Genomic DNA, 23,027 nt, shown 5'->3' on the forward strand with positions numbered 1-23,027 from the left:
AAGGAAGAACATTGACCGCCTGGTCGTGCGGTTTGCGCGCTGGACTGTCGTTCAGATTTATCGATGGTCCAGGGTTCAAACCTTGCCCGCTCCCATCCCCCGTCGTATTGCGGGAGGCTTGGACTAGAAAGTAATTATCTTCAACTCTGAAGGAACATCCGAAACATGTAAAACATTTTATAAACAAACAACAAACAATAGCCTACAAACAAACAACAAACAATAGCCTATCTTATTGAATTCGATTAACACACAAAAACAATGTGTACCTCTATATCTATAGATGTTAATTTTTTTTTATTTTAAAGACATTAAATTATATTTTTTTAATGTGTCACTTTTGTCATGTAAATAAAAATTAAATAAATGAAATATAGTTAATTTCATACTTTTTACAATTATTATTTGTTGAATCACTGGATGTAATGACCAGGGGATGAAATGACCAGGGTATTAAGTGACCGGGGATGAAAGTGACCGAGGATGAAATGATTGGGGAAGAAATGACTGGGAATCAGGTACCCATTAGACCTGGGTGGACTCAAATGCGCCCTTAATATCCCGAAATTAAAAAATCCCAGTCTTCACCAGGATTTGAACCCAGGACACAAATCAAAGACCAACTGCATTTACTTTTCCTTATTTAATGTCAGATACTCATTAGAGCTGGATGGACTTAGAGGCTGGCGCCCTAAAGATCCTGAAATTGAAAATCCACAGTCTTACCAGGATTCGAGCCCAGGACTCTCCACTTCATTACCCAAGCGCTTGACTATTCAGCCACCACGCCTTTGAAACCTTGTAGTATTGCATAAACACAACCACACATTATTTTTATTACTTTATTTTATATGTTTATACATTGTAGCGAGTTATGAACAAATTTCACACTTGTAGAAATAAAATATAAAATCAAAATTAAAATCTTGTGTTCATTATTCATCGTTTCAATGTACAGGTTCGAATGACTTTCCAGGGAAATTAAATTTTATTCTCTCTATCACGTTACTATAATTACTATGTATGCTAATATCATCGTTTTATTTTAGCAATTAAGAATCTTCATCAATGAACATAAAATATCCACTTTAAAAAGATACATGCTTATTTAAACCTTATACAACAATTAAAGGACAAAATATAAATAATCTATCATTTTAGTGCGATAAAGAAAAGAACTTTGATCATATGAGTGTCCTTACAATAAATGATTGATTTCTTAAGGAAAAAAATATTTTTCAAAAAGCATAGCTTACATGTGCTTTCGTATACATAATACCAAATAAAATTATGACTTAATTTATTAAAATCATACAGGACATGATTTTCTGAGCTAAAATTCATATTAAAATGTGATAAAAATGTATTTTTTTAAGTTCAAAATAGTGGCTTAAAAAGTAGCTAAAAATGTGCCAGATGTAGTAAAACAAAGTAAAACAAAGTAAAACAAAGTAAAAGAATGGACTATATTAAATCAAATCCTAGTTTGTTTTCATATTCTGAGAACTTGCACTGAACGAAAGCATTAGTTATAGAATGATCTCAGCACAGAACTGCAACGTCACAACCTGTCGTCAACTTAAACCAATAGCTCGCCAGGATGTGGCAACGAGCCATTGGTCTCAACAGCCCACAGGTTGTGACGTTGCAGATCAGAGTTGAGGCCTTTTATAACGATTGGTCTCACATTGAAAGTACTGATTACATAAATGATGTGATGGGTCACTCTTCTATGTTGCAAATAAATACCTTTACTTGCCACTTTTTCTCTTTCTTTCTTACACTAATACAACATGGGCAACGGTTAGTTTAACAATAAATATAGACATTTCAAATACATTTCCCGTGATACTTAGAACAGGAAGTATCTTTGAGCCAATGAAAGTCTTGACGCTGGGGGACAGAGAAGTGTCTCCGATTTCTTGTCTCCATTTTTTGTGATGTTTACAGTATAGCTCTGAGGGTCAACTGTGGGATGAAATAGATGAATGTATTACGGTAAATATCATACTAGAAGTGAATCTAATAAAATTAGATTCAGATTAACATTTTAAATAACAGAAATTAACTACCATACTTAAGAGAAGATAAAATGTATTCAATCAAGATTAATGTATACACACCAAAAGTGCCATTATGCTAACAATACACAGTACTTAGCATGTCTTCGGACTTAAAAAGGAGGCGGTAGTTTAGACAGACAATATTATCTAGACCAGTGGTTCCCAAACTGTGGTCCTCGGACCTCAATGGATCGGCAAGAGGAACTTAGGGGGTATGCAGAACGATGAAAAATGTACACAATTAAAGCAATTTCTTCGCTAAAAGCCAGTTTATTCAATCAGATAAAGAACTCCACACTCAGTACTGTTTAATATTTATATTACGTATTACTCTATGATAAACTAAACCAAAGATTTGAAGACATTCTCCACTTGGATATTCTCTGCTGAGCATTGAACCTTTTAAAGCGTGTACAAACTCATAGATCCCAATCACAGATGAATCTATACTACTACAAAGACAGCTTTTTGAAATATCCACATACCAGGAACTTCAACCAATATCTGAAAAAGGAGACCACAAATTCTGGTAACTAAAGCAGATTTCAATTTTATAGTCTGCATAATCTAAGTTGTTGGCTGCTTTCCGGCTTCTTACTTGGTAGAAGTTGAACAAGACACTGGCCCCAAAATACCCTTATAGAAGGAAACCTATTTGGAGAGATCCCTGATTTGGAAACTATTGCACAGTTCATCTCATATATTGGTCTAGTCATGTGAACGCTCCAACATAACAATGACAACAATGTAGTAGAAAAAAACTAAAAAGTAGCGTTTTCAGCTTGATCACAGCGGACACTGTAATTGAAGATCATATTATAAGAAGCTTCCATTTTTATCTATTTGAAAAGACAATAGCGTATTACTTATATAATGTTGTGTACCAATTCTAAAGTAGTTTTTTTTTTTTCAACAATGTTTGGTTTACCATTGACCAGGGCCGGTCCTACAGATTGCGGGGCCCTATGCGAAACGGATTTCGCGGGGCCTATTCGGGGTTAAGGATAATATGTGAAAATTAAGATTTTGTAAGAAAATAAATTCGTCATTGTATTTTATTCATATTTTTCATACTAATTACAAAATCACTGTCAAATTATCTCTACGAGCCATCTACAGTAGATAGTAGTCTACCAACAAAAAGCCGATAAACATTCAGATCTGATTTTTAGATTACTATCGACTAGCAAAATATCGCTTTTGTTTTTTTTTGTTTTTAAGAGGTTGAGATAGATTTAGATCAATATTCGTGCGGGGCCTATGAAAGTGCGGGGCCCACTGCGGCCGCATAGGTTGCAGTGGCCTAAGACGGCCCTGCCATTGACCATCAAAAACAATAAAAGTGGAAGTGGTATATAAAACTATATTTACAGATCGCACACTAAATTATACATTTTAGTTTCACCTTCAAGTTGTGGACAGAAGTGGTTGAGGATCATGTCATCTTTGCTGATGTTTCTACAGTTCCTGACGGGATAAATGTTCTTGGTCAGCCCATAACTCTCCACTGTTTTCTCCTCTGCAGACACCTGGTCAAAGATAGAAAACGTCATGTACATTTTATATGTGATCACTTTTTAAAGAATACTATTATTATATCTAATGGTATTGGAGGTGCGGTGGCTGAGCGGTAAAGCGCTTGGCTTCCGAACCAGGGACAGGGGTTCGAATCCTGGTGAAGACTGGGATTTTTAATTTTGGGATCTAAGGGCGCTTCTGAGTCCACCCAGCTATAATGGGTACTTGACATTAGTTAGGGAAAAGTAAAGGTTGGTCGTTGTGCTGGCCACATGACACCCTCGTTAACCGTAGGCCACAGAAACAGGTGACCTTTACTTTTCCCTAACTAATGTCAGGTACCCATTATAGCTGGGTGGACCACAAGGTCTGAAAGGGGAACTTTACTTTACTTTTTATTTAATGGTTAGGGGGGCAGTGGCTGAATGGAAAGCGCATGGCTTCTGAAACTAGGGCTTTTGAGTTAGAATCTCAATGAAGACTGGGATTTTGAAGTTAAGGATTTTTAGGGCACCCCTGAGTCAACCCACCTCTAAAAGGTACCTGACTTTAGTAGGCGAAAGTAAAGGCTGTTGGTCTATGTGTTGGCCACACAAAACATTGCTCGTTAATTATTGGTCAGAGAAACAGATGACTTTAACATCATCTGCCCTATACATTGCAAGGTCTGAAAGAGGAACTTTGTTTTAATTTAAATGAAATGGAAACACACGAGACCAAAAACAAACAAACACGCATGCGTACAAAAACAATTTTTCAACAAAGAAGAGGGAAGCTGAGAAATAGGTTTAGTTGCTAATAGCAACGAAATAATAGGTGAGAATGTAAAGCTATCAATAGTTTCGTACAACGTTTGGGGAGATATGAAGTAACGCAATGAAAGTGATAAGAAGATTATGGAAAGACACGAAAAATCAGAAGAATTTAAGTAGCTTTCAAACAAAATATTAAATCAATATCTATATATCTATCAACGAAAGGCAGCTATAGAAATAGAATCAGTTGCCTCGATCAGCCAGGTACACTAAGGCCTTAGCAAAGATTATGTCACTAATTAACACACTTAAGTAGATTGACCCATGAATACATGGATAGGACATAATCAACGTTTTCTTCTGTTAACTCTAGACATGGTGAATAACTCCACTCTAAGAATTATGTTTTAAAAATTTGTAAGTAGTCTCTCTTATTGCAAGTGGGGCCGCGGTGGCTGAGTGGTTAAGCGCTTGACCCTTGAATACATGGATAGGACATAATCACGCAAAGTCAACGTTTTCTTCTGTTAACTCTAGACATGGTGAATAACTCCACTCTAAGAACTATGTTTTAACAATTTTTTAAGTAGTCTCCCTTTTTGAAAGTGGGGGCGCGGTGGCTGATTGGTTAAGCGCTTGGCTTCCGAACCTGGGGTCCTGTGTTCGAATCTCGGTGAAGACTGATTTTAAGTCCTGGGATGTTTAGGGCGCCCCTGAGACCACCCAACTCTAATGGGTACCTTACTTTAGTAAAGGCGGTTGGTCGTTGTGCTGGCCACATAACACCCTGCTAGTTAACCGTTGGCCAAATAAACAGATGATCTTAACATCATCTGCCCTATAGATCTAAAAGGGGAACTTTAGTTTTACTTACTGAATGTGGACCCCAACTAGTTACATTATGCCTAATAAAGATATAAGTAATCACATGGCAGTTGAATTGGGAGTGATTGTTTTTTGCTCTAATAGTAAATTCAATGCAGTACCAACACGTTAAAAAAAAAAAGACAACATTATAGTAATGGTTAAGGTTAGTGTTTTTTAGTTTATTTCACGCGACCTGAAAGATTGTAAATATTACAAGTTCTTAATGCATTTGTTCATCTTTTATGAGATTAAAAGCAATGATATGTATTTAGTTATGTGATTTTTTAATATGTTTTGTTTTGTTTTACAATGTTTCGGATGTTCCTTCAGAGTTGAAGATAGTTTACTTCCTAGCCCAAACCTCCCGCAGGACGACGGGGGATGGGAGCGGGCAGGGTTTGAACCCGGGAACCCGGGACCATCGATAAATCGATGAACATTTGTTCATTCCGAAAAACTTTATATTCTCGATCGAAATAATTCGCATTGAAAGAGTTAAGAAGATTGAAATTATGTATAAAGTTTATGGAACGATAAGATCATGTTTACTAACTTTATTGGTAAAGACATACGACTGTGGCCCCACAGCTTTGCCATAGGCTCCAAACATCTTCCTCTGCTTCACTGGTTCAGGCGTTGGAATTGAAGCGTTCGGCAAGCCTGCAGATGTAGAGTTAGTAAAGATGTCGATAAACACAAATACAATCCACAAAGAAACTGGAAGAGTTACTCATTTTTATCAAAATTGCTTTCATATAGCGAAACCTTTATGTAAATAGCATGCTCAGTTCACTCTGGTCCCCTTTACCCTTTTAGTGCCAGTAGGGTAGGTTGTACCTGGGACATGGTTATCGCACTGCCTTTAGGCTCTCGGCAAACAAAACTCAGCTCGAGTTGGGACTTAAAAATCGAGCGCCCCCCCCTCCCCCTTTGATAGATAACCAACCGGTTCGCGATGCTTCATCATACAAAAGTCATGGAATGGCTGGCATTCAATAGTAAGAAAATATGTAATAAGGGGTGGTTACACTTACTGGAATACACAAGAATCCAGCACATCTTTGTATATATGGATGGCTGCCTGGTCGTGCGGTTTGTGCGCTGGACTGTCGTTCGGATTTATCGATGGTCGAGGGTTCCTGCCCGCTCCCATCCCCCGTCGTCCTGCGGGAGGTTTGGACTAGGAAGTAAACTATCTTCAACTCTGAAGGAACATCCGAAACATGTGAAACATTTGACAAAACAAAACATATTTTTCCCTAGGATTTTACGTCTAGTCATCGAGTGCTTTATGTCGATGTATAATTAACGTCTTCTGTACAGTTCACGGGTTGTAAGGCGATGACGTAAAACGCGAAGGGGCTCATTGCTCCAGGACCCACTATGAATACAGGCCCAAACGGGCTTTAGTAAAGCTGGGTGTGTGTGTGTTGGCTGTAAGAATTGAAATGCTTTGTTTACGAACGTTCGAAGTTCCACAATCTGCCGCTCTAGACCAGGGGTCGGCAACCTTTTGAGTCGGAAGAGCCAAAAAATAGAATTTACACAATTTTAAAGTTTTAAAGAGCCACAACATTTAAGCACAATAAGCACTCACACAACAACAACTATACTTTTTATTCCTTTATAATTAGTGTTTTTGCAACAAATTAGATAATATATATATATATATATATATATATATATATATATATATATATATATATATATATATATATATATATATATATATATATATATATAATGGCATTATAAGATAATTATTTATAAATTAAAAAAAAACAACCAAAGCAGTTAAACATTTACTTACAATCCTAACTTGTACTTCAATAACAAAATTGAGTAAACAAAGTCAATGGGAGCGATGGCTTTGGTTTTAGAAAGTTTGGATACATTTCGGTCATAACTAGTTTTTTAGTTTCAAACACGACTATTCAACTCATCAACTCTCGGCATTCCTTTTAAAGCTGTCCACTTTTGTTGTGTTACGTACAAAAATGTCTGGACCTCCAATTCTTCCAACTTGATTTTCAAGTCTGTAAATTTTTTATCCCACAAAACTTTACTTTTTAAATCGATCAATTACATTTCTAGAGATCCAGTATCAATTCTAAATGAATCAATGTGGATTTCGTTACTATTTGAGTTGAGATCGTGTACCAGGAATGCCCTAATAGTTTTGTTGGTTTTGAACTGCTCAAATCTGTCAAAAAATTCATCTCAGATTTTTTTTATAACTGTGCTGAAGTAATTCGTGTCAAAAGTTGCACTGATTTTATCGCGATACTGCTTTAGACATTGAAAATGAAGTAACCAGCCGCTCTAAATATCTTCTCAGAAAGATTTTTTTTCTTCAAACCAAAACAATTCTTCCACCAAAACATCAGCTGGATTTTTACTTTCCTTGCAGTTTTAGATTCAGCTCATTTAATTTCTTTGATATATCCACCATAAAGTAGAATCCTAGCAACCATTTATCGTTCTCTAATTTAGGGAGATTAATGCCTTTGTCATTTAGAAATGTATTTATTTCCTTCAAGCACAAAGAAAAACGTTTCAACCTATGGAAAGCCCTTGCATTTTATTGGAAAGAATGAAGTCGGAATACTGAGTCTACATTTCCTTTAAGAATTCATTTAACTAATGATGGTGCTTTTGACAAGATGCTGTTAACAATCTTGATTACCAAATGTTTGGACACAGCGCTTAGTGATGTATTATTCAGTGAAACGTAAGATTTTTGTGGTGTATTTTGCTCCGAAGAATCGTTGTTGCCCCTTTACTTTTTCCTATCATTCTTCCGGCTCTATCTGTTACTTTTGAAAATATTTTATTTAAATCGAGCTTAATGTATGCAAGGTATTTTTGCACGGCATGCGCTACATCATCTCCTTTAGTTTGCCACGAGAGCAGTAGCAATCCTAGAAGCTCTTCTCTTGGGCCTTTTAGAAGACATATCTGACAAAATGGGCAACTTGCGCCGTGTCTTTTATGTCGTAAGACTCATGTATAGCAAGAGATAAGAAAGAAGAATGTGGAATTTTCCCACCTGCAAATATGTTACATTTGAAGACAATTGAGCTATTCTATCTTGTACTGTTTTAGTGGGTAGTGGCAAACCTTTCGATTTTTTTTTTCAAGATATCTGGTTCGTTATTGAAATCACGATACAGTTCTTCAGGTGCTCGTAGGAAGCAGTCTTTGACATACTCATCATCTGTAAATGGTTTGCCTTTTTGTGCAATTTCTAGTGGTACCGCAAAGCTCGCCATATTAGCATTACTTGTACATTGCTTCTATCTTTGAGAAGATAATCGCTTCTAACTCATTGACTTAAAACAACAAACTATACGTCTCACCCAAAGCGAGTGGTGAAGATACCAATTCGTCTGGCGTAGAAAGCGAATTAAAACCTTCATAGGAAAATCCGACGGACTGTCGAAGGTGACGAAGCTTGTGTGGTAAAAAGCGAGTACAAGTGGTTGAGAGATAGAATCAGTGCCTAATCTTCGTTAAACGATTCATAACTTAACAAAAAAATATTTTCGATAAAATAAATAATATTTGCGTATGGAACTAAAGAGCCGCAGCTTCACATCCAAAGAGCCGCATGTGGCTCGCGAGCCGTAGGTTGCCGACCCCAGCTCTAGACAACAGTTTCAACACACAGTTTCAACACACACATTCTCAATTTACCCATATAAATATATTGTAAGGACTCAATATGTTAGACACATAGATTTCGGGACTAATCGGAGACCTTCTTTAGCGACGCTACGGTACATTAAAAACATAGGACGGAAATGGCTTAGAGACAGATTAATGGACATAGCAACTATTGCAGGAGTGATTAATAAAAAAAAATTCGTGTTTAATTTATAAATTTGATTTGCAGATGACCGTGCGCTTCTTTAGTGAATAAGATGATATATTATTTTAAAAAGGCCTTGTTTATTTATTTCTGATGCTGGTTGTGTGGACATATTCTAATCAGTTAAGTAATATCTAGAATCATGTTGGCCTCCTTAAGTCGTAGAGTGACACCTGGTTCATCTGCAACACTGTGACTGGGGAGCCTAATTTTGGAGAGACACCCCTGTCCAGAAATATCGCAGGTTAAGGTGGCTTTCGCTTTTTGGTAGAGGAGCTGGTCATTTTTCGTATGACACGCCTTTCTCCCAGAGCAAGAATAATGAAAACTCGCTAAAACACACAGCACCATTTCAAGTCACAGCAGACAAACAACCTTTCAATAATATATAAATATCACTAAACGAATAGCTATTATATTGTATTGCCGGTAGAGAGAGAGAGATCAAACAAGCGAGATGACAAAGTAAACCTAATTACTTTAGTTAGAGTAATATGAACTCAAAGAATGGTAACTCTTGTACTGTCGCTCCAGCTCTATACTTATGTGTTACATTGTTAAACAATAATAATATTAAATATCAATTGTAAGCATGTCTCAACATCATCCACACAATGTCTGAAAAGGAGACTTAAGTATGTAAATTATGTTTTTTATAGTGATATTTTAAAAATATTACGGTGCTATAAGCTAGTTTAGATACATAAATTAATGTTATAAGTAAACAGAAAAATTCAGTTTTATTAGTCTTTAAGCGTACTTCTATAAGTCCAAAAACTTTCTTAAAGCATAACTTACAAATAAAAACATATTAATAAAAAAAATAAAAAAATAAAATAATAATAAAAAAAAAAAAAAAAAAAAAAAAAAAAAAAGCCCACAAAAGAGGCAAGATGGCCCATAAAAGAGGCATATAAAGCCCAAAAAAGAGGCAAAGAAAAGAGGCATAAAGCCCAAGGATTCCTATGATGATAAAGCTAAAACTGAATAGCGCAAATTCTGAGGTTTCCTTTAAAAAAAAAAAAAAAGCATATTCTCCCTTAAAAAAGTATTATAATGGTTGGTATTACAACCGCCCACGAATTGCCGACCTCATGTGGGATATAAGATTCCTAAATTTCGACTCCATCAATGATATTACTAATTTTTTTTTTTAGAAATTCGTACTTATATATTTATCTCGACATCCCAGTGGACCTTATACTGAGTTGGACAATCCACGATCTTCACACATTTTCGTCTTCTGTGAAGTTGATTTTAAACATTCAATCAGAACCTTGTTTTTGTTGCCCAGGGAATTCGATTACAGTGAGGCTCAGACTGGGTACGGTTACTATCAACCTACCTTATGGGGGCCCAACCTCGCATTTCTGAAACCGGGCCCACGCCTTAGGTTGCTAGGAACGAGGCTCAGATCAAGCAGACGCCAAGAGGGACAAACAGGACCCCAATCCGGTCTGAACAGAAGGGAAAATCAATTATGCATCTTGCGTACGTATTTCAATGTATTCGTAATGCGGGCGAAGTGCCCCACGCGTACCCAAATAAATGGGGCCCTATTATTTCCTTCGGAGGGCCTGTTGGGGTCATCGTCAGTGTAGTACCGATTTCGAATTCTAACCGATTTCAACTCCCATCGTTCTGTTAGAGGCTTGTAGAATTCTTTCAGAAATCATCATCTCATCAAACTCCATTTGAGTGAGGGCTTGAGAGGCTCAAATCCTCTCTTGCAAAAGCCCTGGACAGAAACCCTGCTGTCTTGCGTAGTGCATAAATGTCGCCATACAGGTCGAGAATTTTTGGTTTCCCAGACCTGTCCAGATGGAGATCAGCAAATCTGGGGCACTCAAACAGAATATGAGATACTGTTTCCTCTTCTTCCCTGCAGCGGGGGCACCGTGAATCAAAATTTGGCAATAGCCGTGAGAAATATGAGCCAGCAGGACAGTGGCCTGACCTGAACTGTGCTATAATAGCTTGCTCTAGCCTGGACAGCCCTCACCACGGTGAAATGCGGTCAGCGCGCATTGTGAGCTCCCTGACTCCACAGGCCTTAAGCGGGACCTGTCCCAGCACTCAAACCACTTTTCCATTTCTGTTTTTTTTAATTATAGCCGGAGCATGATGAAAAAATTAGAACCTGTTCGGTGGGTGGAAATGGAATCTAATGTAATTGCTTATATCCGGCTGCGTCTCCATAGCTCCATACTAAGTTATTTTCACTGCACTCTGATCCAATTCTCTTTATAGAGGGGAACAAATTGATTGTGTTTCCTCTTGACGATCAGTGAACGCTATTCAGTTCAATTAAAATATATAAAAAATATATAATTTAAACAACGCACGATTACTGTCATCTATCAATACTGCTTGATGTATCTCCCATTTCTATATTAAAAAAATAATTTAGACTAATTAATTAACTGATTGGTACATTATTGGATTGATTTCTGTTTTATGAATTATCTCATCGATAATGAACAATTGTGCAAAGTTTCCACTTGACACGAGAATGGGGAGTGGGGGGAAATAACGAGTACAAGATTTGTCCCAGACAGACAGACAGAGTGTAAGTTCATATACGCTTTGCAATTATGAAAGGAACTAGTCTTCGTCGGATATTAACTCGAGCCTCAGTTGCTTTTCGGTTAATTTTATTCATCTCGCCCCCCCCCCCACACACACACTGACAAAATTACTTCTTGATACTTAAGCCCATGTGTCCAGACTTACCCATTTGTGCCCAGGCTATCTGACCTCCCTTCAGTATCATTTCACACTTGGCGCCGAAAAATGCTGGACTCCATAGAACTAAATCTGCAAGCTTGCCAACCTGGCCACATGAAAACAACAACAAAAAAAAAGTTAAGTCAGTGAACAAGAAAGTAAACAACTAGACCCTTACTATTCAGTTGATGAATAAGAGTGAAGGTCAAAGTCGGTTTCATAATAATTTTTTTTAAACTTTCGAGGTGGGGGGGCGTAAAAAAGTGGGATTGAATGTAGACTATATATATATATATATATATATATATATATATATATATATATATATATATATATATATATATATATATATATATAATATAGTATAATGAAAAATCAATGTTTATTATTAAAAGATGTGTGTATTGTTATAATTATCGTCAGAGTATCTAGCGCGAAAGCGGCTGCGCGAAAGCGGTTGCACCAAAGCAGCTACGGCTTTCGACAAAACGTCGAGGCTTAGAGGTGACGGAAACCACAGAGGTGCCGAATATGTTCACGGGTCTTATTTTTCATTATTACTGATTGAACATACAGACATATACATCATCATCAAACTCCAATTGAGTTAGGGCTTGGGAGGCTCAAATCCTCTCTTGCAAAAGCCCTGGACAGAAGACCTGCTGTCTTGCGTAGTGCATGAATGTCGCCATACAGGTCGAGAATTTTTGGTTTTCCAGACCTGTCGAGGCGGAGATCAGCAAGTCTGGGGCAGTCAAACAGAATACGAGGCACGGTTTCCTCTTCTTCCCCTCAGCGGGGGCATTGTGAATCGAAATTTGGCCATAGCCGTCAGAAATATGAGCCAACAGGACAATGGCCTGTCCTGCACTGTGCTATAATAGCTTGCTCAGGCCTGGACAGCCTCCACCACGAGGAAGTGCGATCAGGGCGCCTCATGCGTTCCAAGACTCAGCGGGCTTTTTGGGACTCAAACCAATTTTCCACAGCAGACATATATAAAACTTATCATTTATAAGTATAGAATAGAATGTTAAATATTTTTACACTAAATAACAAATAAGCGTTTGTTTTACCTTCACTGATCCGACTAACTCATCAATGCCATGTGCTATGGCTGGGTTGATAGTGTACTTTGCCACATATCTCTTCACTCTCAAATTGTCATTGTCACCCTTAAGAGAAAAGTGAAACGTGAGTTAGTATCACCAAGAAGATTCTTGACAATTAAAAAGAATTTATTTTGTCTAAATAATATATTCCTTATATTATAAGGTTGAAAAGGTTTTTGTAATTTGCATAAACATTTTGTCACTTCTGTGAATTTTAAGCCTATACATTTTATATTTTGAATGTATTGTTATCAACGTATCAGACTGTCTTTCAGTGATGACAATCGGTGGCGATACTAGGGTGGGTGTCGCCCGCTGCGGTCACCTCAGCGTGTCCCCCCTCCCCACCCCTCCCTTTAAAAAAAATCTTTTTTTTCTTTGTTTGTTTGTTTTTTTTGCACTGTACTACATAATAGTTAAAAGTTATCTACGTTATTTGATAAAAATGAGAGTCCTGTTAAATTTTAAAATTCAATTATGTATTACAATTTAACTACAGTTCACAGGGTTCACGTAGTCATGTCAAACTGTGCACTCATCCTTTATCTTTGGAGTCAAAGACATTAACTTTAAAATATAGTTCAACTATGCAACAATGCAGCCATAAGTAAATTACCCTTTTTTAAAAGACATTTTCAGATATAATTATGTTGATCAACTTTTTTTGTCTCTCTTAATATCGTATTTCTAAATCTGATCAATATAATCTATTTTATGTGTGCTAAACCATGTGTGTTGTCAAACAAAATACAATGGTGCTTACTAGTCATTCATACATCAAGACCTACATAGTTTGCTAAAAAAAAATTTATAAACTTTTTAAAAATTACAGATATACTTTCAGTTGTGAGTTTGGTCTGGATATCATTTCCATTATCTCATGGAAATTCTTTATTTCCTAAAGTCTGTTGTGGTTGTTTTAGTAATAATTATAAAGTAGATCTAGGTCCATAATGAAGTCTTTCTTAATAAATCATGGAGTTCGCTTTCAACCAAACAACACATAGTAAATTGTATAATTGACTTGATAAAACGGTATATAACTTGATAAATAATATTGAATCCAAAACGAAGGGGCACAGTCCAAATGTCAACAGTACTACTAAAATTGATGTCTCGCCATTAAAGAGGAGTGAGTCGTTCTTCTATTAATCTTAACCGTGAACCTATCCCATCATTCCTTATTCAGTTAATATCCCATAATTCCCTAGTTCCGTCTAAAATAGATTTTTGTTTTTGTTTGTTAAATGTTTTACATGTTTCGGATGTTCCTTCAGAGTTGAAGATAGTTTACGTCCTAGTCCAAACCTCCCGCAGGACGACGGGGGATGGGAGCGGGCAGGATTTGAACCCTCGACCGTCGATAAATCCGAACGACAGTCCAGCGCGCAAACCGCACGACCAGGCAGCCATCCAATAAAATAGTCTATGTATAGTGTCGTCAAATTCCCAATTAAACTACACCTATAACAAAACTCGTTGTTATTATGGTCGGTATGTCAAATATTCTGCTTTTATAGAAACAGTCCGTGCAATATTTCCTTCCATTGTTTTTCTTCTTTACATCAATACAAGCAAGGACTTCCTTTCCAATAGTATTTCTAGCCCAATGCCCTCGTTTTCCAATTTCCTAATCCAGATGAATTCTTCAAACGTCTTATAATATTCCCATTGCGAAATTTGTTTTTCAACCAGACATTAAATGAAGTCACACATTTCTATTTCAATACAAATAGTTGACAACAAAAGAATGCAGTTTGTTTGCAGGTAAGTGACTAAATCGTTCCCGTTAGGAAGCATCAGAACCATTCTTGGCACTAGCCTAGAAGAAAAATCCCCTAAAATATTCAATTATATCATTCGACTGAAACATTGTAACTTTCCTTCATCTTGGCTAGAGCTTCTTTTACAGAAAAATGAAATAAAATCTTTTTCAGAAATCTAAATGACCAATTATTTAGTTTCCTAGTCTAGAAATTGTACATAAATTACATATTTTATGCCCCAAGAATGTCGCCCTTTATTAAACAGTGACTATTGGTTGGCATCCTGATATTACGGTGCTTGCTACAAATACAATAGACACATTTAAAACGTTGTTTTAAATCAAAGCTGTGTTCATATACATACATGCAGCTGGTAACATCTGAAAGTTAAATATGAAGTAACATGTTAAACCTTTTTGATAGAATTTTATTAAAAAAATATGTTTAGTCCAAATGAAAAAAAAAAGTATATAGATCTTTTTATTAATTGTGGCTAACATGTTTCAATATTTGGCCACTTTCGTTTTTTATTAATTGTCTGTTATTCACAAAGTTCTTTTTTTTTACTTGGGTGTCACCCCCCTAGCGGGTGTCACCCGGTCCAGGCTGCACCCCCTTAGTGACGCCACTGAAGACAACGTTATTGTTATATCCCAAGACTCATACAGGATGGCAGGGGGTATTACAGTGCAGAAGTATCAGACGCCATTATCGTCACCACAATCCATCATTTTTAAGCTCATAATGTTATTTTAAAAAGAACTTTTGAGGTTTTTGAATATTTTCATACCCCGTTGACCTTTTGATCCACTTCTTAACACCTAGTGATACTTATCAACCCGGCATTGCATCTTCTTTAAATACAATTGAAACAATTAATTCTTACATGTGGGTGTTGATAGAAAGAGTATTACATCCGTTCTCCAAATGCTTTGAGTGAAATTCTGTATTTATAATTTTTGTGTATATATACTTTATGAGTAAGCTACCCATTTGTTCTAAAATTGGTTTTCACTGTGTATTTTTATTCTGTGCTTTGTTTTCATAGCTTCATACTTCAAAAAAAAACAAACAGATCAAAATGTTTATTTATAGACTGATGGATAACTTCCTGATCGTTTGGAACGCGATCAGGAATAACCATCGGTCTCACGAATGTCCCGGGTTTGAACCCTGCCCTCTGCCATCCCTCGTCGTTCGGCGGAAGATTTGGGCTAAGATGTAATTATCTTCAGAATATGAAACGAACATCCGAAACATGTAAAACATTGAAACATGGAATTGATATAATGTAAAAAAAAAGCATTATCACAGAGGTGTATCCAACCTTCTCATCACAGAGTCTTCCTCTAAACAGTTTCATCTTGTCTGCTGTCTGCCAGGTACGTGTTATGACTTCACCTATGCGCCCCATGGCCTGAATATAATAATAATTTAATAATAATAATAATTATTGCACAATTTAAGGGAATAATTCCATATATTTATGTCCTAAGTAAGTTTAAAAAAAAACACAAATAACGATAAATCGACTGAAATGAATACATTGGTATATGTTTCTATTTAAAAAACCAGACAGGAAAGACAACCTGAGAATCAGACCCCATCATGCTTATTGCCCCTAGATCATGTAAGATGTCTTCAGCAGCTATGGTCTCGGCTCGTATTCTGGATTCAGCAAAAGCAAGATCTTCTTTTAAATTTCTGGAGAAAAATGAAAAGAAAAGAAAAAAAAATGTATACACTCATACAAGGGAAACTTTCAAAGCTTGTCTGAAAGCCTTCAACATTAAACCAGCCACCTGGGAGACAGAGACACATGACAGAGCATCATAGCGTCACGCTGTGAAAACTGGGGCACAAATTTCAGAGGAAAAGAGAACAACGCTGGCAGAAGAAAATCGCCAGAGAAGAAAAGCAAGGCCAATGACACTATCTCCAACTGGAATAACCTGCCCAGTGTGCAGCTAAACATTCCGGGCTCACATAGGTCTCACCAGCCCCATGAGGAGGCGCAAAACCCCAGTGCAAAGCCCTCAGCCCTCTGGATGACTAAAGTGGTCATCATCGAACCACGATGGACGGACTGTATAATAGAACTATGTACCTAAATATATATCTTGTAATTATTACCCCTACTTTTATAGTGAGTGAGTGAGTGTGTGTGTGTGTGTGAGTGAGTGAGTGTGAGAGTGAGTGTGTGTGAGAGTGAGTGTGTGTGAGAGTGAGTGTGTGAGTGTGTGTGTTGCTATGGTGAAATTGAGAGAAGAAGTTAACGTTTATTTAGTGGCTATGCTATGGGAATGATGTAAGATTAGCGGCACTGTCGTAAGCTGCCAGACGAATCCTTGATACCTGAGTGTAAAGACGTGTTTTTAGTGTGAGATAGATCTGTACAAAATTGTACTAGTCCCATTTCATCTCAAGTTGAATTTGTTTATATATTGTTAAAAACAAGGTTTTATTTAGCTCTGTTCTCAAAGAATTTTTTTTAAAGTTCTTTCAAGCTTTATAAATTAAGATACAATACGCCTATAGCGGTTTAGTTGTCCACCTGAAGTTTGATTATGGAAGTTAACAACCGCCAACATTTACCCATTATTTAACTATTATATTTTGTTTAATTGTTATCTTTTTTTTTTCACGTAAAAGATGTACACTATTATGCAAAGTTAGTTCACAGCAAGTATTTCACTTACTTGTCCAAATGGTGGCACACCATCAGCATATCCAGGTGTTCATCCAGCGTGTTGACTGTGTATGGTCGTGTTGGATTGGTAGACGATGGCAACACATTCTTGTGACCACAAACCCTTAGGGTCAAATGTGTAGTGTTGAGATAAATTGCACATGCCTCAGAAATATTCTTCTAGTTTATTATCAATATAATAATATTTGGTGTCAGAAGGGTTACAGTGAACGTGAAGTATGTGTCCTCTGTTACTTATGCTCGAGCAATTAGTTATGTGAGATTTGGCTGTTTTGTTTTTGGTGTAAATCTGGTTGAATAAAACCAGCACATTTTTATCACAGTGAGGAAGTGTCTACCAAAGCAACCATATTTTGCGTACATATTTTTTGCGTACACATTCTTTACTGCATAGCAAATTTTGGGACACCCAGTTATAGTCGCACTATGAAGAATTCCCACAGATATGATTTATGCTGAGCTTGTAACGATTTATTTATTTTGAAACAAAATGAAATTTGAATAGAACTTGGAATAAATATTTCAATTTCACTTTAAACATTACGTAACGTTACATTTTACACCTTGTGTAACGGAACAATAAACTTAAATTTAAAACACTACGCTAAGGACTGAAAATATAATTACAATTTGCATTTTTTTGGACTTACTTTATAATATCTGGAGCATGTCCGCCCCCTGCTCCCTCTGTATGGTAAGTATGTATGGTGCGCCCTTTGAAGGCGCTGACAGTTGTTTCTACACAAGCAGACTCATTCAGTGTGTCGGTGTGAATCATGACCTAGAACACAGGTTTATAATTTGTAATATTATATTATTAAAAAAATAAAAATTATAACCTTCCAATTACATTAAAAAAGATTGGATCAAAAACTTTATTTTAATAAAAATTCTTTTAGCCATAAAAAAAAAAAAACAACCGTTAAAAGAAATGTGAAATAGAAATGTGAACAAGAAATGTGAACAAGAAATGTGAACAAGAAATGTTTATTACACATTGTTGTACACGTTTTTCCTCCCACACCCAATCAGTAAACAAGCTGAAATTTTGTTAATAAATATTACTTTTTTTTAAATCTGAAAAATCATCTTCACACAACAAAAATTACCTGAATATCAGCTTTCTCTGCAGCATTTAAACAAGTGTGAATGGCGGCTGGGGTGCTTCCCCAGTCTTCATGCAGTTTCAACCTACAGAAAAGGAATTGTTCAGTTTTTGAAATTTTATTAATCATCTTTCTGAAGAAGTGAAAAAAGTCATAAACTTTCGGTCACTGCTTCTCCCTAATTACCACCTTATCAAATTACAGCCACCCCATTCAGGGGCGGACTGGGTGTTAAGATCGACCCGGGCATTTCTATACAATTCGGGTTATATCATACTAGGGGCATCCAATTCTAGGTCTACCTAGTGTATCGATAACTAAACTCATGCATACAATGAATCTTCATAAGTAAGAAATATATAGGCCTTATGTTGCTTTTTCATCGCCAAGTGGGTAAGCCCTAAAAGGATGACGCCTAAAGTAGCCCTGCTAACGAATATTGGTTATTGCATTATTTCGGGAAAATGTGTTAGATTAAATTAGTATTAATCAAAGTATAGAGCCTGCAAAAGGTTGTTTTTTTTAAACACGAAGAGAATAGTATAAAACATTAAAAAATTTAACGCAACACTTTCTATAGTGTCATTCATAAGGCCCTTTAGGTGGCCCTACCGGCCCAGTTGGGTACCGGCCTACCAGGCATTTGCCCAAACGCCCATATAGCCAGTCCGCCCCTGCTCCTATTGGACGACAACAGTTTCTTATAACCTGACCTCCAGAATGCATTCTCTTAGCGTTTACTGTGAATTATTCTTTGTAGTAGAAGCAACAAAAAATAAAGCGCAGCTCATAATAAGGCTAAGATAGGACGAAATAGATTGATAGTGAAACGTGACATTCGAGCTACTTCTAAAATTGGGCGTGATCGTCATTAGATCATATTCATGTTCATCATCATCATCATTCCTTTGAGTTCCTCGTGGAACATAGGGCCTCGACATAAACACGCCACTCTCCACGGTCTCTTGCTAGCTTTTTGATGGTGTCCCAGCTCTTCCCGGTCTTCTCTGCTTCTTCAAGTACACTGCGTCGCCATGTTCTTTTTGGTCTTCCTCTGCGTCTTGTTCCCTGGGGGTTCCACTCTATGGCCTGCCTAGCTCTGTTGCTGGTATCTTTTCTAAGGGTGTGACCAATCCATCTCCACTTCCTCTCTAAGATCTGCACTTCTATATTTTTCTGTCCACTCATCTCCCACAGTTTGGTGTTTTCTACTTTGTCATACCAGTGTATTTTTAGGATATTTCTCTGGCATCTGTTGATGAAGGTCTGTATTTTTTTTGTTGTGGCTTCAGTTGTTCTCCATGTTTCAGAACCATACAGTAGGACAGCCTTGACATTAGAATTAAAGATTCTTAGTTTAGTCTTGTTTGAGATGTAAGGAGATTTCCAGGTTGGTTTTAGCTGTGTAAATGTCTGACGTGCTAGATTTATACGGCGTTTAATGTCTTCATCTGTTCCACCTGATATACTGACTACACTCCCAAGGTATATAAAATTTTCTACTTGGTCTATTGTCTGAGAATCCAATACTATGTCTCCACTTTGTTTATTGTTTACTTTAAGTACTTTAGTTTTTTGGTGGTTTATTTTGAGGCCTACTCTTTTTCCTACTTCGCTTAAAGCTGTGACCTTTTCTTGCATATCCTGTAGTCTGTGTGATAATAGGGCTATGTCATCAGCGAATTCCAGATTTTCCAGCTTTTGTGTGAGAGTCCATTGGATTCCTTTCCCTGCGTTAGAGTAGGCTTCTTTTGTGACCCAATCCAGTACTAGAAGGAACAGGAGTGGTGAAAGAAGACATCCCTGTTTGACTCCTGTTGTGACTGGAAATTCCTCTGACAGCTTGCCACAGTGGGTTACTTGGCAGGTGAAACCATCATAAAGGTTCTTGATTATGGTTATTATTTTATTGGGGATCCCATAATGTCTCATTACAGTCCAGATAGATTCTCTGTCGACACTATCAAAAGCTTTTTCAAAGTCAACAAAAGTTGCATAGAGAGGAGATTGCCATTCGACACATTGTTCTACAATTATCCTGAGTGTAGCTATTTGGTCAGCACAAGATCTCCCTTTTCTGAATCCGGCCTGTTCTTCCCTTAGGTGTTCATCACATGCTCCCTTTATTCTGTTTAGTAGGATTCTGCTTAAGATCTTGCTTGGTACTGACAGCAAAGTGATGCCTCGCCATTTCTCACATTGTGATAGATCTCCACTCTTTGGTATTTTAATTAGCAAGCCCTTTTTCCACTCACCCGGAGGTGTTTCTGTTAAACAAATTTTGTTGAATAGTTTGTGCATTTGGTCAACTATTTCACTTCCTCCTTCTTTTAGGACTTCGGGTGGTATGTTGTCAATTCCAGCTGCTTTACCTTTCTTCATTTGTTTGAGTGCATTCCTTATTTCTTCTTTTGTTATTTCTTCCATGTTTATGTCTAGTGTTGGTCCTGCATTTAGATCTGGTGGATTTCGTGGTTTAGGTCTATTGAGCACTTCTTGAAAATATTCTTTCCATCTTTCAAGTTGTTCATTTATTGAAGAAAGTAGTTTTCCGTATTTGTTTCGGACTGGAACATTGCAATTAGCCTTTTTGGTACTGAGAAGTTTGGTGATTTTGTATAGTTGTTTTATATCTCCTTTACCTGCTGCTTCTTCTGCCTGTTCTGCCAGATTATTGTAAAATGATCGTTTGTCTTGTCTAAGCATTTTGGTGACTTTCTGTGAAACTGCTTGGTAGTCTTGTTTTGATTGTTGCTTGTGGTTTCTTGTTTTTGCTAGGTTAACTGCCTGTTTAGCGCATTTCCTTTCTTCGATTAATTTCCATGTCTCGTCACTAATCCACTGTTTTTTCTTCTTAGGGTTAAGGCTTAGTACTTCATTGCTTGTTTCAGTAATAATTTCTTTGAAATTTTGCCAAGATTTATCGACGCTTTGTTTGGCCTCATCTAGTTGTAGCACAGCAAATCTATTTTGAAGGGATAGTTGGAATTCCTTTTTAATCTGTGTGTTGTTGAGCTTGTCTAGGTCAAATCTTTTCCTTTTGTTTCTTTCTGTTTTATTGCTGGCCAGCTTCATTTTTAGTTTGGCAACAACTAGGTGGTGGTCTGAGCCAATATCTGCTCCTCTTCTGTTTCGTACATCTAGTAATGTGCTTCTCCAGTTCCGTCGTATGGTAATGTGGTCGATTTGATTCTCTGTTTTATTGTCTGGTGAAACCCATGTCACTTTGTGGCATTTTTTGTGGGGGAAAATGCTGCCTCCTATCACTAATTCATTAAATGTGCAAACATTTCTCCATTTTCGTTTATGGTGCCAAGTCCATGGGTGCCCATACTTTTCTCTCTCTCTCTGTTGTCACTTCCCACTTTAGCATTCAAGTCTCCCATGACGATCAAAACATATCTTGTAGGTATTTTGTCAACTATACTTTGCAGTTGGTCATAGAATGTATTTTTGTCAGTATCACTTGCAAGGTTGGTGGGAGCATAGCACATAATGATGTGAACATTTTTGAACTTAGCCAAAAATTTGGCTCTAATTATTCGTTCTGAAACTGGTTCCCATTCTAAAAGACTTTTGAAAGCTTCCTTGTTTAGTAGTAGTGCTACACCATTTTCATGTAAGTCATCTTCTTTTTCCTTTCCAGAGAAGAGAAGGGTTTCTCCTGATTGCAGTCTTGTTTCACCGAATGTGTTCCATCGAACTTCACTCATTCCCAGGATCTGTAGTTTGTAGTTGGCCATTTCCTTGGCAGTTTGTGCACATCTACCTGGTTCTAGTAAAGTGCGGACATTCCATGTTCCCAAGTTAAATGCTGCCTTCTGAATAAGGAAGTGTTTCTTTTTCATTGGTTTAAGTAGAGTGGTCGGCCTCACAGGATTCGTTCGACTTTCCCTGCATAGCTTCATAAGTCTCCTTTGTGGAGCTCTACTTTCGCCTCTGACAATGTTTAGTGTTTGTGCTTTTGTTCTGGTTTCTATAACACTTTTTTTTTCCATGGACAGGTTGTTAGCCTATCGCACAACCCCTGTGTCCCGGGGAGGGGGATGCACCTTTTGTCTGGCCTCTTTCCTAACAGACCTGTCCGGCTTGGTAGTACCTGCCAGGAGTGATGAGCTCCCGCCGGTATAGCTCTGAGGGTCATTGAGGCACTCAAGCTGTCACACCACGGCAAGGTATGTGCATCAGGTGACAGATATTCATGTTAAGCATAAGAAATGAGGTCGTTAGGAGAGGGGTCGTTAGGAGAGGGGTCGTTAGGAGAGTGGTCGTTAGGAGAGTGGTCGTTAGGAGAGTGGTCGTTAGAAGAGTGGTCGTTAGAAGAGTGGTCGGTAGGAGTGTGGTCGTTAGGAGTGTGGTCGTTAGGAGAGTGGTCGTTAGGAGAGTGGTCGTTAGGAGTGTGGTCGTTAGGAGTGTGGTCGTTAGGAGTGTGGTCGTTAGGAGAGTGGTCGTTAGGAGAGTGGTCGTTAGGAGTGTGGTCGTTAGGAGAGTGGTCGTTAGGAATGTGGTCGTTAGGAGTGTGGTCGTTAGGA

The 23,027-nt window shown here is 37.4% G+C and overlaps 1 protein-coding gene across 1 annotated transcript in view; it reads right to left on the reverse strand.

Annotated features, from left to right (window-relative positions):
- Positions 1 to 282: 282 nt before the first annotated feature.
- LOC106062876 (urease subunit alpha-like) overlaps positions 283 to 23,027 on the reverse strand; it is a 42,958-nt gene continuing 20,213 nt past the window's right edge. The window contains exons 16-25 of the mRNA XM_056008717.1: positions 18,499 to 18,580; positions 18,040 to 18,170; positions 17,379 to 17,492; positions 16,269 to 16,383; positions 16,007 to 16,096; positions 12,878 to 12,976; positions 11,808 to 11,907; positions 5,757 to 5,863; positions 3,469 to 3,592; positions 283 to 1,968 (exon numbers count right to left, since the gene is read on the reverse strand). Coding sequence (XP_055864692.1) covers positions 1,853 to 1,968; positions 3,469 to 3,592; positions 5,757 to 5,863; positions 11,808 to 11,907; positions 12,878 to 12,976; positions 16,007 to 16,096; positions 16,269 to 16,383; positions 17,379 to 17,492; positions 18,040 to 18,170; positions 18,499 to 18,580 — 1,078 coding nt within the window. The 3' untranslated portion in view covers positions 283 to 1,852. The remainder of the gene's footprint in view (positions 1,969 to 3,468; positions 3,593 to 5,756; positions 5,864 to 11,807; positions 11,908 to 12,877; positions 12,977 to 16,006; positions 16,097 to 16,268; positions 16,384 to 17,378; positions 17,493 to 18,039; positions 18,171 to 18,498; positions 18,581 to 23,027) is intronic.

This window comes from Biomphalaria glabrata, chromosome 13, assembly GCF_947242115.1.
Source record: "Biomphalaria glabrata chromosome 13, xgBioGlab47.1, whole genome shotgun sequence".
NCBI classification, from domain to species: domain Eukaryota; kingdom Metazoa; phylum Mollusca; class Gastropoda; family Planorbidae; genus Biomphalaria; species Biomphalaria glabrata.